At 43.1% G+C, this 15,294-nt stretch overlaps 1 protein-coding gene across 2 annotated transcripts; it reads left to right on the forward strand.

Annotated features, from left to right (window-relative positions):
* The first annotated feature begins 214 nt into the window (after positions 1–214).
* Positions 215–8,669, forward strand: EBNA1BP2 (EBNA1 binding protein 2). Of its 2 annotated transcripts, XM_073007405.1 has the most exons (10): positions 215–371; positions 510–598; positions 682–765; positions 1,001–1,173; positions 1,771–1,894; positions 3,596–3,685; positions 5,384–5,459; positions 5,702–5,795; positions 8,170–8,332; positions 8,481–8,669. In XM_073007405.1, exons 1-10 carry the CDS (start codon positions 230–232, stop codon positions 8,529–8,531), a joined length of 1,086 nt encoding a protein of 361 aa, XP_072863506.1. In that variant the 5' UTR covers positions 215–229; the 3' UTR covers positions 8,532–8,669. The 2 variants fall into 2 exon arrangements, with proteins under 2 accessions (XP_072863506.1, XP_037853985.1); XM_037998057.2 differs by having other exon boundaries at positions 335–598.
* Positions 8,670–15,294: the final 6,625 nt, after the last annotated feature.

Raw genomic sequence — 15,294 nt, forward strand, 5'->3', positions numbered from 1 at the left:
CCGACCCCGCCCCCGGCCCAGACACGCCCCGCCCAGCATCCAGGACACGCCCTCCCCACCCCTTGCCCCTCCCCTTTCCCCCTCCCCGTGGGTCCTCCAGGGCGCCACCCCATCCCCGCGGCTCCTTTTTCTACCTTTTCCTTTGTACCCTCACTGCTACCAGCTCCTTCTGGCGACCCCCAGGTACCCTCTTCCACCTTTCACTTCTCTCTGGGTCAGCAGACCACGCATGTATCCACAGGCACTACTTGTGCGGATCCTAAGCAACCCGGGCACTTTCAAACGCCGTAGCGGTTCCTATAGCAACGACAAACCGGAAGTATGGTTTGCCGCCGGAAGCGGAAGTTCCAATCAAAAGTTGAGCAGTAGCTGTGAGTTGCTGGCCCTGGTGCGACTCGGTGGCACGTGGAGCCACGGCCTGAGAGTAGGGGGCTGAAGGCAGGCAGCGGCGGCCAGGGCCACCCTCTGCTGGCCGCTTGGGTCTCGGGATACCCCGCTTCTTCCTGTAGGTGTGGGACGTCCGTGCGGCGAGATGGACACTCCTCCGCTCTCGGATTCGGAGTCGGAATCCGATGAATCTCTTGTCACAGATAGAGAGGTAAGTGTCAGCTGAGGTCGCGGGGCTGGGCGTGGGAGAGGGGGTCTTACACCCCTGGGAGTGACCGTGATTGTGTCCTGCAGTTGCAGGATGCGTTTTCCCGAGGGCTTCTGAAGCCAGGCCTCAATGTCGTGCTAGAGGGGCCGAAGAAGGCCGTGAACGACGTGGTGAGCGCGGGCACAGGGTCGGGGGTACTCGGACTTGGGATGCGCACCAACCGCTGTTGGGCTTGGGAGACCGATTCTTGTCCCAGGAAAAGATGCACCCTGAGCCTTGCCAAGAGGGTCTATTACCTGTCTGCGTATTGGGGATTAGCGCTTTGTCCCTTCGCCTAACAGCCTGTGCTTGGGAAGAACAAACTCAGAGTCCCCTTCTTATGAGCTCAGTGTCTGGATTTCCTAGAATGGCCTGAAGCAATGTTTGGCAGAATTCAAGCGGGATCTGGAATGGGTTGAAAGACTCGATGTGACACTGGGTCCGGTGCCGGAAATCGGTGGATCTGAGGCGCCAACACCTCAGAACCAGGACCAGAAAGCTGTTGATCCAGAAGACGACTTCCAGCGAGAGATGAGTTTGTATGTTTTCAAATGTTGGAGAAGTTGAGGATCCTTGTGCAGGAGAGTGGCAAAGAGGGGAAATTAGTAAGCCTGCACTCAGAATAAGCTTAGGAGTAGGGAGAGCGGCTTCTTTTGACTAAGAATAGCTAGGAGATTCTCGCTGTTTGAGAGGAGAGCTCCTTGGTCCACAGTCACGATTCAAAGTCCAGTTTATGGACTAATTTGAAATATTCATGTTAAAGCTTTTTGTGCATGCTTCAGTTAAAAAAAAAAAACCTTGCTTATGGGATGTTCTTGTGTGGAATTGCTTTAGTAATTACGTAAGAATCCATAATCGACATTAGTTTGTGTTAATGGGTACCTTTAGAGTAGTCATTCTCTTAAACTATTTTTAGCAATACCCCTCCCCTTTTTAAAAACTGGTATATGTCTACATTTCTTTTAGATACTAAATCAGTGAGGTTTGGTGACAGTTTTTATTTGTTGTTTGTTGTTGTTAATGGAGGTCAGATTTTGAGAGTCCTTCTGAGATTGGATAACTCATGAGAGGCAGTGAAAAGGAACGTAAGGCCTCTCTCCTTCACCTCATTACACATTTTGTCCCACAATTCTCAGCTACCGCCAAGCCCAGGCCGCAGTGCTTGCAGTCTTACCCCGCCTCCATCAGCTCAAAGTCCCTACCAAGCGACCCACTGATTATTTTGCAGAAATGGCCAAGTCTGATCTGCAGATGCAGAAGGTAAGAAATAGAAGTTTTCCTCTGGAAAGCCAAAACTTTGTACTTAAGCATATTCAGCTGGCTTAGAAAGATAGCTGTGAGCCCAATAATGGGGAGCAAGTTGTCAGAGGACAATTATTACCTCTTCCATAGATTGACTACTTCAGAGTCATGCCAGTTACCACCAATTAGATGCATATGACATTTTTTCTAAAATCAGCAATTAAGGAGAGGAACAGTGCTGTGAGAAGTGTGGTCCTTGAGGTGAAGATGGCCCATTGCATTTCCTAGCTGGCTTGGTCATGGCATGGTGTGCAGAGAAGACAGCATTCTTGTGCCCTTGCCACTGGTAGTGCTAGAACTTGTAGACAATTACTTTTCTCTGGGCCTCAGTTTTCTCCTCTGTAAAATGAGGGATTCTTAGATGGTTCAGATACAGTACAATTTAGAGTTGGGTAGAACTTGGACCTCATTTAACTTTGAAGGAGGGGATTGCCAGCATGTAACCAAGATATACTCAGCCCTCCATAGCCATGGGTTCAGCATCTGTGGATTCAGCCAACCTCGGATCAAAAATATTTGAGAAAAAAATTTGAAAATGTTGGAAAAAGAAAACTTGAATTTGCCATGTGCTGAGAACATTGAATCTGTGAGAATGACATGATGCATAGCATTGAATTCAGTATTATAAGTAATCTAGAGACTATTTAAAGCAGTGGTCTGGCACCAGGGACCGGTTTCGTGGATGACAATTTTTTCATGAACTGGGGGAGGGGATAGTTCCGGGATGAAACTGTTCCACCTCAGATCATCAGGCATTAGATTCTCATAAGGAGCACACAACCTAAATCCTTTGCATGCTTAGTTCACAGTAGAGTTCGGGCTCCTATGAGAATTTAATGCAGCCGCTGATCTGACAGGAGGTAGAGCTCAGGTGGTAATGCTCGCTTGCCTGCCACTCACTTCCTGCTGTGTGGCCTGGTTCCTAACAGGCCACAGATTCATAGCAGGTTCATGGCAGTCTGTGGCCCAGGAGTTGAGGTCCCCTGACTTTATACTGGAGGCGAGTGTAGGTTATATGCAAACGCTACACCATTTTTATATAAGGGACTTGAGCATCTGTGGATTTTGATGTCTGTAGTGGGTCCTAGAACTAATCCTCTATGGATACTGAGGGATGAGTATATTTAAATAGTACCCTGGGGTCTCAAACTGGATTTTAGGGAGCTTTTGTCATGGTAGTAGTTCACCTTCTCACTGTGAACTCTGTACAAGTTCTCACTGACAACTTCTCGTCCTTTAACTAAAATGTGTATGTTTGACTGAAAAGGCTAGGCATCTGATATCTGTGTGGATTTTTATTGTGTATGTGGTATACTAGAAAAGGACACTGAGGCCGCATACTGGTTTCCAGCCTCAGTCTACTGACAGTAGAAATGGGGAGAAGTTTGTCTACTTTCCTGGGCTTCAGACAGGCAGTTTGTAAAATGAAACAGACAGCACACTGGGAGTGGGAAGGTGACTTTCAATCTCTGGCTTCACTCTGACACTTTTGGTAAAGTGCTCAGCCTGTGGGCCCCATTGTCCTCAGGGGTTGGAATTGATGATTTACAAGTTCCATAGTTTAAAAAACAGGGAATATCTGTTCCCTGCTCTAGTGCATCCTAAGTAGTGGTTATTCCAGATTCAAATAACATAAACTAACAGCGTTTTGTGTTGTAGATTCGACAGAAGCTGCAGACTAAACAGGCTGCCATGGAGAGGTCTGAAAAGGCTAAACAACTGCGAGCACTTAGGAAATACGGGAAGAAGGTGAGAAGGAAGGTGTGCAGGGAACAGGAAGAGGCAGTGTGTGTGTTAGATGAGATTGCCGTGGTCTGACGCGGTCCCCTGAACTGAATGGAGCTGTGTGTTGATCGTGTGTTTACCATCTCTCAGTGTATGTGCTGGTATTCATGAGCACAGTCTTGCCTGGACATGAATGCTTCCCCAGGAGTAGTATGGTGACTGCAGGTGAGCCAGTCACCTCTCTGGTCTTCAGTTTTCATATCTATACACTGGGTCCAGATGAGTGGTTTCCAAACCAGACCTCAGCAAAATCACCAGGGGAAGTTTTTCAAAACAGAATTCTAGACTTCAGAATCCCGGGAATCTGTGTCTGTTTTCCCCCTTCCCCAAAAGCTTTCCAGGTGATTCTGAAATGCATCCTGGTTTGGGATTCACTGGCCTGTGTGATAATCATGTCCCTGAAGAAATTATCCTAATGATTGTCGTCCAATCTGAAAGATTGCCTATGTGTTTGAACTGTGAATGTCTGAGTTCTAATGTAACACCAGATCAGGCATACCCTGAAACTTTTCTTGGTTTTCCTTTTTTATTTCATGGTCATCTAAGAACGAAGATGACGGGTTTTAAAGTTAGGATTGTGGGAAGACATGAATGTGAGGAAGATTGGCGTGGGTGTTAAGACTTTGTCAACATTTGAACAGAAGCAGTTGTGATCTGGGTTGCAGGACTCTTGTCCACATTTGGGGTCGTTTCACTGATACATTCTCAGCAGAGTAAGAATAGGCTGGGATCCTGTCCTCTACAAAAGGCCTGCTGCGGATTTATTCTTTCTTTGACCTGGAGGTGGATGGTCAAGATTCTCTCAAAGACACCAATAAGTAATTTAACATAACGAAAATTACCAAAAGCAAAGACAAACTCACTTGGGCCTTTTAGTTCACTGTTCCTAATTTAAGGGAACATTGGGGAAGAGGTTGTCAACTGGGGTGAATTTGCTCCCCAGGAGTTTTCTGTGACTGCCTGGTGATATTTTTAGAATTTGTCGAATTTGGGAGGGAGGGTACTACTGGCATCTAGTAGGTAGAGGGCAGGGGTGCTGCTCAATATCCTACGGTGCAGGACAGGCCCCTACGCCCCAGCCAAGAATTATTCTCTCCACACTGTAGCAGTATCAAGATTGAGAAAACCTCTGTTAGAGTATTATAAAGTGTCTCCTTTTATCCTTCAAACGTTTTTCTTTTCTTTTCCTGGGTACATTGTTTTTTTCTCTTCCTTTTGGTTACTTTCATGCCTAGTAACAGTGAGTTAAATAATCTGTCCAAATGTGATGTGAAAATTGATGTAGTCTTAAACATGATTTGCTTCAGTTTTGTAGGCAGGATTGTATAATAGGATGAGTGCTGGCTTTGGAGTCAAACAGCCTGGGTCATCTCAGCTGTGCACTTTTTCACTATGCAACTTGGGCAAGTTAACTTCTCTGTGCTTCAGTTTAGGGGATAACACAAATTTCAACTTCACTACATTGTTATGAGACAGATATATCTTCATCTATGAAGAATATACCTAGATCTGAGAATATACTTAGAGTCCCTAACACAGTTTTTGGCACATAGTAAATGTCAAAGGGTAGCAGCATTAATCATGGTGTTGCTCTTAAGACAATGTAGATACTGGAGTAATGGTATGGAATAGCTGTTAACAGTCCTTGTGTTCATATCACAGGTGCAAACGGAGGTTCTTCAGAAGAGGCAGCAGGAGAAAGCACATATGATGAATGCTATTAAGAAGTATCAGAAAGGTTGGTACATCTCTCTGCTAGGGGAAGAAGGGTAGTAGGTACTTTAGAGTTGATTTGGACACTTAGTGCTTTGGAGCCTTCTTGGTTGATGTGGACTTATGGGATCTAGGTTTTGGGAATGGTGTTGGAGAGCAGGATGTGACTGTTAAAATCAGTGTAGCAAATAATAGCCTCATATGGTGGTTTAAACTTTTCTTCTTAAAATACAGTGGTGCTGATCACAATTACTTCTTCACTTACAGGCTTCTCCGATAAACTGGATTTCCTTGAGGGAGATCAGAAGCCTCTGGCACAGCGCACGAAGGCAGGAGCCAAAGGCCAGCAGATGAAGAAGGGGTGAGAAGTGTTTTGGCATGGTTTCTTTGGATCCCGTGAGGTGTGATGGGGCCACAGGTCACAAGGATGGCAGACATAGCACCTCCACCAGCACAGCCATAGAGTCCAGACAGTGCAGCTGCTGCCTGTGGCTGAGACCCCTAGCACCGTGTGATGGGCCCTTTTAGCCATGCCAGTCTTTGAAGAGTAAAAGAAGGCACTTTTTAAACTTTTGTTTTTTGGACAGAGTCTCAGTCTGTCACCCAGGCTACAGTGCAGTGGTACAGTCTTGGCTCACTGCAACCTCCACCACCTGGGTTCAAGCGATTCTTGTGCCTTAGCCTCCTGAGTAACTGGAACTACAGGTGCCTGCCACCACATCCAGCTAATTTTTGTATTTTTAGTAGAGGTGGGGTTTCGCCATGTTGGCCAGGCTGGTCTTGAACTCCTGGCCTCAAGTGATTCACCCACCTCAGCCTCCCAAAGTGCTGGGATTATAGGTGTGAATCACTGCACCCATCCCAAGAAGGTACTTTTAAGTATGTGGCACCCTTTAAGTGAATGCCGAGTAAAAGTTGATTCCTCTTCACACAGTGTGATGGTCGAGAGTTCAGACTTAGGGTTCAGATCCCGACTCTACCACTCAGTAGGAGGGCAGTTTTGAACAAGTTACCATACCTTTCTAAATGCTAATTGCCTCATCTGCTAAGTTGAGGAAATAGTGTCTGCCTCATAGTATGAAGATTAAAAGAGAGAATGTGGGCTCTCATTGTTCTTTCTAGTCCACTTTTTTGCATACCTGGATACCAGGCCTAGGGGAAATGATAATTTCCATGTAAGATAGTAAGTGCTATGATAGAGGCATTTGGGGATTAGTATTGAGGCAGCTTTTATAAATACCTGACAGGGTCTGGGGATGGGTTTCTGGAGGAGGGTTCGACTTGAGCATTGCTTGAAGCATGAGTAGGAATTAACCACGAGAATAGAAGAGAAGCTGGGTTTGGGAAGAAGTGAAAGCCTGAAAGAGCAAAGCCATCGAGATGTGAAATCTCAGGGTTTTGTGAGGAACAGTAAGCCGTTGGTGTCACTGGGAATACAGTGCAAGGCAAGGAGGGGTGCGATGTGGCTGGGGGGACCTGGGCTGTGGGTTTGCCTTGTGTTGGAGCTTGGGCTTTGTCTAGAAGGCAGTAGAGAGACTAAGTCGTAGGTTGTACTAATAATAATGAGCAGGTTATATTCATGTTTTTAAAAAGATTACAGTGGATTTTGTATAAGTGACAGTCTTGAGGCAAGCTGGGAAAATGACAAGGAGACTATTGCTAAAGTCCAGATGAGCAATGATAATAACCTGAAAGTGGCAACTGAGGGAGAAGAGAAGATGGATTGAAGAAACATTGAAGAGGTGAAATGAGCAGGACTTAGTAATTGACTTGGGTATAAAGAGCGAGAGAAGAACCAAGGCTGACTCTCACATGTTTGACCTGTGTGTCTGGGTTGGTGGGAGCAGTGCCAGCCTCAAGTGAGGGCATATGTACAGCAAGTAGAGCCAGTCCAGGAGATGACATGAATTTGGAGATGCTGAATTCAAGATTCCTATTGGATGACCAGTTTTACATTTGAATGTTATTCGAATGCCTATAATTACATTTGAATGTTTACATTTAAATGTATTCATTTCATTACATTTGAATGTTACAAATGTAACATTAGATTTGGATGTGAACTGCATGTATTTACCCTTGAGAGGAATAGACACAACTGAGGGTGATTTAACAAGATTTGGTTAAAATAGAAAGCTTGCTTTTTTTTTTTTTTTTTTTTTGAGACAGAGTCTGGCTCCGCCACCCAGGCTGGAGTGCAGTGGCGTGATCTTGCTCACTGTAAGCTCCGCCTCCCGGGTTTACGCCATTCTCCTGCCTCAGCCTCCTGAGTAGCTGGGACTACAGGCACCCGCCACCACGCCCGGCTAATTTTTTTGTATTTTTTTAGTAGAGACGGGGTTTCACCGTGTTAGCCAGGATGGTCTTGATATCCTGACCTCATGATCCACCCGTCTCAGCCTCCCAAAGTGCTGGGATTACAGGCGTGAGCCACCGCACCCGGCCTAAAATAAAAAGGTTTCTGAAGACAGCAGGAAGCCACATGATACATGTAGAGCCTTCCCTGCTTCTTGCTTTATTTTCCTGCCCTGGTGGTCAGAACTGTAAATAAACCAGCTAGATGAGTTTGTCTAGAGAGGCTGTAGCATAGGATTGTGGGACCAAGGATGAGATTCTGGGTTACAGACGTGCCTAAGGGGCTTTGCTATAGAAAGGAAACTGAGAGCATTGCTGGGCCATCAAATTCATGAGAGTTTACAGTGCTGTGGGTGATGTCTAGGACCATTCTTTTCCAGGCCCAGTGCTAAACGACGGTATAAAAACCAGAAGTTTGGTTTTGGTGGAAAGAAGAAAGGCTCAAAGTGGAACACTCGGGAGAGTTATGATGATGTATCTAGCTTCCGAGCCAAGACAGCTCATGGCAGAGGCCTCAAGAGGCCTGGCAAGAAAGGATCAAATGTAAGTGAGCCCAGGTGTCCGGGTGAGGAGCAGGCTCAGCCTCCCCTCCCACTCCCAACCCTGCCCTCTCCCTTCAGTTATGTTCGTCCTCACCTGGGGCAGAAGGCAAGCTGCTATGTGACCAGATGTGGTATATCTTTTTCTGTAGAAGAGACCTGGAAAACGAACAAGAGAGAAGATGAAGAACAGAACGCACTAAACAGCATCTTTGAATACAAAGAACCAAGAAAAAGGAATGAAGACTCACAATTTCACAACACACTTTGATCCCTTCTGTTGGTGTCATGTTGTAAACATTTCTTTTAATAAACTAAATAAAAATTATTAAAGGAACACATACCTTTGGTTAAATAGTCCAGACTAAAAGATTGAGAAGTTACTTTGCATTGCTATCTATTGATAATTTAGACATTGAGTTCAAATTGCCTTCATTTTGTGATAAATGGTTTAACTGACACCTGCCTCATTTCTTATGCCTCATCTTTCTAAGTAGTTATATTACAATCAATCCCCGTAAAGCTCAATGCCCATATTTTACAGGCGTGAGCCACCGTGATTTTCTTTGTGGTACAGCTTTTGGTTTTTCCTCCAGTTAACTTTCACCTTACATTCTTCTGCTTGCCTAATTTTCCTTCTGTATTCTTAGTTCTTTCCAGATGCTTTATCATCTTACCCACTTTATAATTTTTCTCCTACAACCTAGTTACGCCACACAACTGTTCCTTTTTTTCTAGACCTTCTAAGTTGGTGCCATTATTTCCAGAATCCCATATTTTCCCATCTTAGCATATGCCTTCTTTTGCTGTGTACCATTTTTTGGTACCTTACTAAGAAAGGGAAAATAAGAGGTAAACTTTTTATCTCCTTACATTTCTGAAATTGCCTTTAATTTGGGCTGATAGGAATTTCCTCCTTAGAATTTTAGAATTTCACAGGCACTGTTTCTAAGTTTTATTTCAGTTCTACTTTTGGGGGAGAGATTTCTTTGTTTTTTAAATTTTTTTTTTTTTTTTTTTGGAAACACAGTCTCTCTCCATCGCTCAGGCTGGAGTGCAGTGACACAATCTCGGCTCACTGCAACCTCCACTTCCTGGGTTCAAGCGATTCTGCCTCAGCCTCCTAAGTAGCTGGGATTATGGGTACACGCCACCACACCCAGCTAATTTTTGTATTTTTAGTAGAGACAGGGTTTCACCGTGTTGGTCAGGCTGGTTTTGAACTCCTGACTTCAGGTGAACCACCTGCCTCTGCCTCCCAAAGTGCTGGGATTACAGGCATGAGCCATTGTGCCCAGTCTAAAATCATTTTATTGAATATGTATTTTAGCTTTCATTTCATTTATCCCCCAAGAGTTCCTTATTCTCGAATTGGTCATTTTTCATATCGTTTTATTCTCTAGATGCAGTATCTTATATCTCTCAGGATATGATTATAATTCTAATTTTTTGATAAAGTTCCCCTCTGTTCCCTTCATTCTGTTTCTGCAGTCCATGCATTTTGATCTCCCCTTTCCCATGTTTGAGCAGTAGAGTATTGTAGAAGCTAAGAAGCGTGGACTCTGGGGCCTGGCTCTGTTGCTTAGTTGCTGTTTGACCATAGGGAATTTAATTTGTATTTCCCGTGTCATCTCTGGCATAATATAGATGTATCTACCTCATTGGGTTCCCGTCAGCATTGGGTTAATCAACGTAAAACACTTAGAACATTGCTATATAATTAGAATATTATCCTAATATAACACAATAATCTGATAATCCCCTTTGATTAGGATTATTTTGCTGGGATTTCTTTCCTTAATATCTGGCAAGCCTTGGTTGTTCATATTTGAGAAGTACTAGCGTAGGCGGAAGCTCTGCGTAGGTGGTACGTTGAGTAGGCAGGCCACATTGATTGTTGGCTTTACTCTGTGTTGATAGAGTGGTAAGCCATTTTACCTGCACCTTCTCTCTCCATTCCAGTTTAGATACCATATTTTATTTTTAAGGAAGTTAGAAATGCCTGAGAGCTATATAGTATCTTTAGCAGAAAGAATAACTTGTTTTCACATTTTCTTGCAGCATTATTGGCACATGAAAAGGATATTTCTGGATTCATATAATACTAAGATTGTAATGTAGAACAAAGATAATTTAGTTTTTTTTTTTTTTTTTTTTTTTTTTTTGAGACAGAGTCTTGCTCTATCGCCCAGGCTGGAGTGCAGTGGCGTGAGCTCGGCTCACTGCAAGCTCCGCCTCCTCGGTTCAGGCCATTCTCCTGCCTCAGCCTCCCGAGGAGCTGGGACTACAGGCGCCCAGCACCACGCCCTGCTAATTTTTTGTATTTTTAGTGGAGACGGGGTTTCACCGTGTTAACCAGGATGGTCTCGATCTCCTGACCTCGTGATCCGCCCGCCTCGGCCTCCCAAAGTGCTGGGATTACAGGCGTGAGCCACCATGCCCGGCCAAAGATAATTTAGTTTTTATAAACTAATTTCAACTAACAAAACTGTGGTCACACAGGTCACATATCAAGAAGACAAAAACATTTACTCTGTCCTCTTTCATAATTCATGCCATATTATTGCATGGGGATAATGTGTAACAGGCTCAGAAGCAGTTAGAGACTGAATTATGCAAGTAACACAGTTTCACAAAAGGATAACACAGGTTAACGACATTTCACACTGATAAAACCAAAGCCAAAAGTAAGTTATTAATGCAACATACTTTTACAGGCTTTGAAAACTATGCCCCCCTCCCCCCACGCCTTTTACTTCCTCGGTGTTTTTCTTTCTTTTTTATTATAGAGCAAAGATTTACATATGGAATCACTTTCCTTAATTTTAGAAATATCCTTTGTAGAACTCATTTACATCACTTCTACCATTCTAACCCTCAAAATAAAGGATGTTCAAGGTGCAGGTAGCATTATGTCTTCTTTTTCTTTTGTAAAAGCAAGGTCTCACTCTGTTGCCCATGTTGCATTACAGTGATATGATCATAGCTCACTGTAGCCTCAAACTTGTGGGCTCAAACAATCCTCCTGCCTCAGCCTCCCAAGTAGCTGGGACTACAGGTGCATGCCACTATGCCTGGCTAGGTTTTTTTTTTTTCTTTTTAATTTTTTGTAGGGACAGGGTCTTGCTCTACTGCCTAGGCTGGTCTCAAACTCCTGGGCTTAGGCAATCCTGCCTCGGCATCACAGAGTGCTGGGAATACAGGTATGAGCCACTGCACTCAGCCTCCTTCATATTGCTTTAAAATAAATACAATCCCATTCATTGAAAAATAAGTAGGAACTTAGGAGTCCCCAGTACAGATTCTAATATGCATGAATTCAGTTATCATGATGTAATTAAATAAGTTTCTCACCAACAATGTTCACATTTCAGTTACCAAAGTAATAACTGAGTAATTGCATAAAGTAGAAATAGTCACCGCTAGCTCTTTAGTTCACAAATCACTCCATAAATGACAGATGCATGAAAACTAATGACCATCACTTCTTTCAAAGTCTGTCCAAAATCAGTCACTGCATCTGTTACTCATTTCACACACACACACAGCAAAGTGTGTAGTTGTGTTGCCTCTGTCTTTAGCAATAAACTCATGCATTTTATAGAGTTGAGAGGGAATTGACCACCAAGGATTAATGTACACCAAAGAAACAAAAAATGATAGGGCACAGTGACTCACGCCTGTAATCCCAGCACTTTGGGAGGCCATCTGAGCCCAGGAGTTTGAGACCAGCCTGGGCAACACAGTGAGACCTCTCTACAAAAAATTTTTGGCCAGGCGCGGTGGCTCATGCCTGTAATCCCAGCACTTTGGGAGGCCGAGGCGGGCAGATCACAAGGTCAGGAGATCGAGACCATTCAGGCTAACACAGTGAAACCCTGTCTCTACTAAAAATACAAAAAATTAGCTCGGCGTGGTGGCGGGTACCTGTAGTCCCAGCTGTTCAGGAGGCTGAGGCAGGAGAATGGCGTGAACCTGGGAGGCGGAGCTTGCAGTGAGCTGAGATGGCACCACTGCACTCTAGCCTGGGTGACAGAGTGAGACTCCATCTCAAAAAAAAAAAAAAAAAATTTTTTTTTAATTGGCCAGGCATTGGTGGTATGCACTTGTCCCAGCTACTGAGGAGGCTGAGGTGGGAGAATATCTTGCGCTTGGGAGTTTGAGGCTGCAGTGAGCCATGTTTGTGCCACTGCACTCCATTCTGGGTGATAGAGTGAGAACCTGTCTCAAAAAACAAAAAAAAAAATTTTTTTTTTTTTTTTTTTTTTTTTTTTTTTTTTTAATGGTGAGACTGGAAGTAAAATTTGAGTGCAACACAAATGGAATTGTAGATGAAATAGATGATACTGGACTGTGAATGCTGTTGCCGTTCTAGAGACTAGATATACAGCCAGAGAAACCTTGTGAAGGCAAACTTACAAATGAGGAAAGAGATGGAAAGGATGAAGATGTCTCCAGGGACTGACACTAGTGAAAAACTTCACATTAAAGCGACTCTTGGAGATATGTAATGACATTGGAAGATCAGGTGATAAAATGTTGGAACTAAATCCAAACTTAGAAAGGAGTAAAGACAGTTTGCCAAGGCACGGAAAAGATGCTTGTTCTATATTGTAAGTTATAGAAGGGAAAAAAGAAGACAAGCATGGTTTTTCATACAGAAATAAAACACTTGATTCTCAATGTTTCTACTGTTTTAAAGTTAGTCTACTAAATATTACTATTTTAATTTTGTTATGCATTGAACAGAGTTTTTAATACTTTCACACAATTTTTTTTCATTGTTTAGTTTTTGTTTCCAAGGCTTAAAGATTCATACTTTTTCTTTTCTTTTCCTTTTTTTTTTTTTGAGACAGAGTCTTGCTCTGTCGCCCAGGCTGGAATGCAGTGGTGCGATCTCGGCTCACTGCAAGCTCCGCCTCCTGGGTTCTCTCCATTCTCCTGCCTCAGCCTCCCGAGTAGCTGGGACTACAGGCGCCTGCCACCACGCCTGGCTAATTTTTTGTATTTTTAGTAGAGACAGGGTTTCACCGTGTTAGCCAAGATAGTCTCGATCTCCTGACCTTGTGATCTGCCCGCCTTGGTCTCTCAAAGTGCTAGGATTGCAGGCATGAGCCACTGCACCTGGCCAGATTCATACTTTTTAAAAGGACTTTTGGACAATTTTTCTTTAAAAGTCACAGAACGATTGTAATTTTCCCCCAATGATGATTAAGATCGCTTTGCATAGTTTCAGCAAGCAGGACATTTTTGTAGTCCTGCACTATTGTGCAAAGTGAAGACTGACTATATATGCTTTTTTAGATGAGTATACAAAGTAACAGCTTTCTGTTTTTTGGGCAGAGTTGGGAAGGAGATGAAAGCAGAAAATGTGGTTGCTGTCTTTGCAGGAACAGAGCTACAGAAGCATATTGATTGCTTTCAGAGCACAGCCTTGTGATGAAAACATTCAGGCATTTAATCTATTTTATAATTTACACTGGATCATAAAACTAGACTCACCTTTCTGCATATCAACGAATCTACTTTTTATGCTGTTCTGAAAATTTAAGTATTCATGAAGATGAATTCAAGTGTAATTATAAGAGGTACCTTTTTCACATTGAAGACTAGATGTCAAATAATGTTCCAGAACCTTTTGGTATAAGATTTTTTTTTTGTTGTTTGTTTGTTTTTTATTTTTTGAGACAGAGTTTCGCTCTGTCACCCAGGCTGGAGTGTAATGGCATGATCTTGGCTCACTGCGACCTCTGCCTTCTGGATTCAAGTGATTCTCCTGCCTTAGCCTCCCAAGTAGCTGGGATTACAGGCACCCACCACCAAGCCCAGCTAATTTTTGTAGTTTTAGTAGAGATGGGGTTTCACCATGGTGGCCAGGCTGGTCTTGAACTCCTGACCTCAGGTGATCTGCCCGCCTTGGCTTCCCAAAGTTCTGGGATTACAGGTGTAAGCCACCGCACCACGCCAAGCCTATGATCTCTAATTGGAAGTCATTGGACCTCAACTGCATACATGTAAACTAACTCTTCTGGCCAATCAGAAATTATATCTGATCATTATCCTGTATATTACCTACTACATTGCTGGTTGAACTACTTCCAGTACTAGATATGCAGTTTTGCTATAGATGATGGTAGCTATGATGATACCAAAGAAAAGGCTCTTTTTAGCCCAACAAAAATTTTAAAAGAACATTGAAAACAAGCAGAGTGGATACATAAGAATTATGCATGTGCTCACGGAAAAGCAATTTCAAACAGACGTGTAAAGGAAAATGAACCTGTTCTATTCTGATATAAAAATTATGCACAGTATTTCATTTGCATTTTAAAAAACAGAACCAAGATTATATGCAGCATTTACAAGTATCTTACCTTGAATCACAGTGCAGGATTCCACTGCTCCCCATCAATGTACTCTGAATTTAATATGGGCTTCTGTGATATAAAATGGGGCGAATCTGCTGAGACTTGCCCTCAGGGTTTCCTTCCTTAACCAAACCCTATTACATATTGCAGGGTCCATGGCCTTCTTCTCAAAACAAAGAATTAAAACAAAAATCAAGATCCTAAGACAAAACATACCTATCTCTTTTTAAATAATGAGCAATGATTTCTTGTCATTAGATGCATTTCCCCTCACTCAGGAATAAGAGATATTTAACAGTTTCTTCTTTATCCATTTAGGCCAAAGAAAAAGTCAAAGTGATCACTATATATTAAAATTTAGATATTAATTTTATTTTCTCTAAGTTTTTATACTTCCTAGTTTTAAAAAAAATGCCAAAATGCTCATGTTCTGGTTTTCTATGGTTTAAATAGCAACTTAGGACGGCAACATTAGCTTCTGCGGTTTTACAAAGACAACTTCCTTGGCGTACAGAATGGCCAACAAAGGATCTAGCCTGATGGCAGCTGGGAACAAGTCTAACTTTCTGGAACTCATCAGTTGAGGCTTCAGTGGCAG

The sequence above is a fragment of the Chlorocebus sabaeus genome, chromosome 20 (genome assembly GCF_047675955.1).
Source record: "Chlorocebus sabaeus isolate Y175 chromosome 20, mChlSab1.0.hap1, whole genome shotgun sequence".
In the NCBI taxonomy this organism is placed as follows: domain Eukaryota; kingdom Metazoa; phylum Chordata; class Mammalia; order Primates; family Cercopithecidae; genus Chlorocebus; species Chlorocebus sabaeus.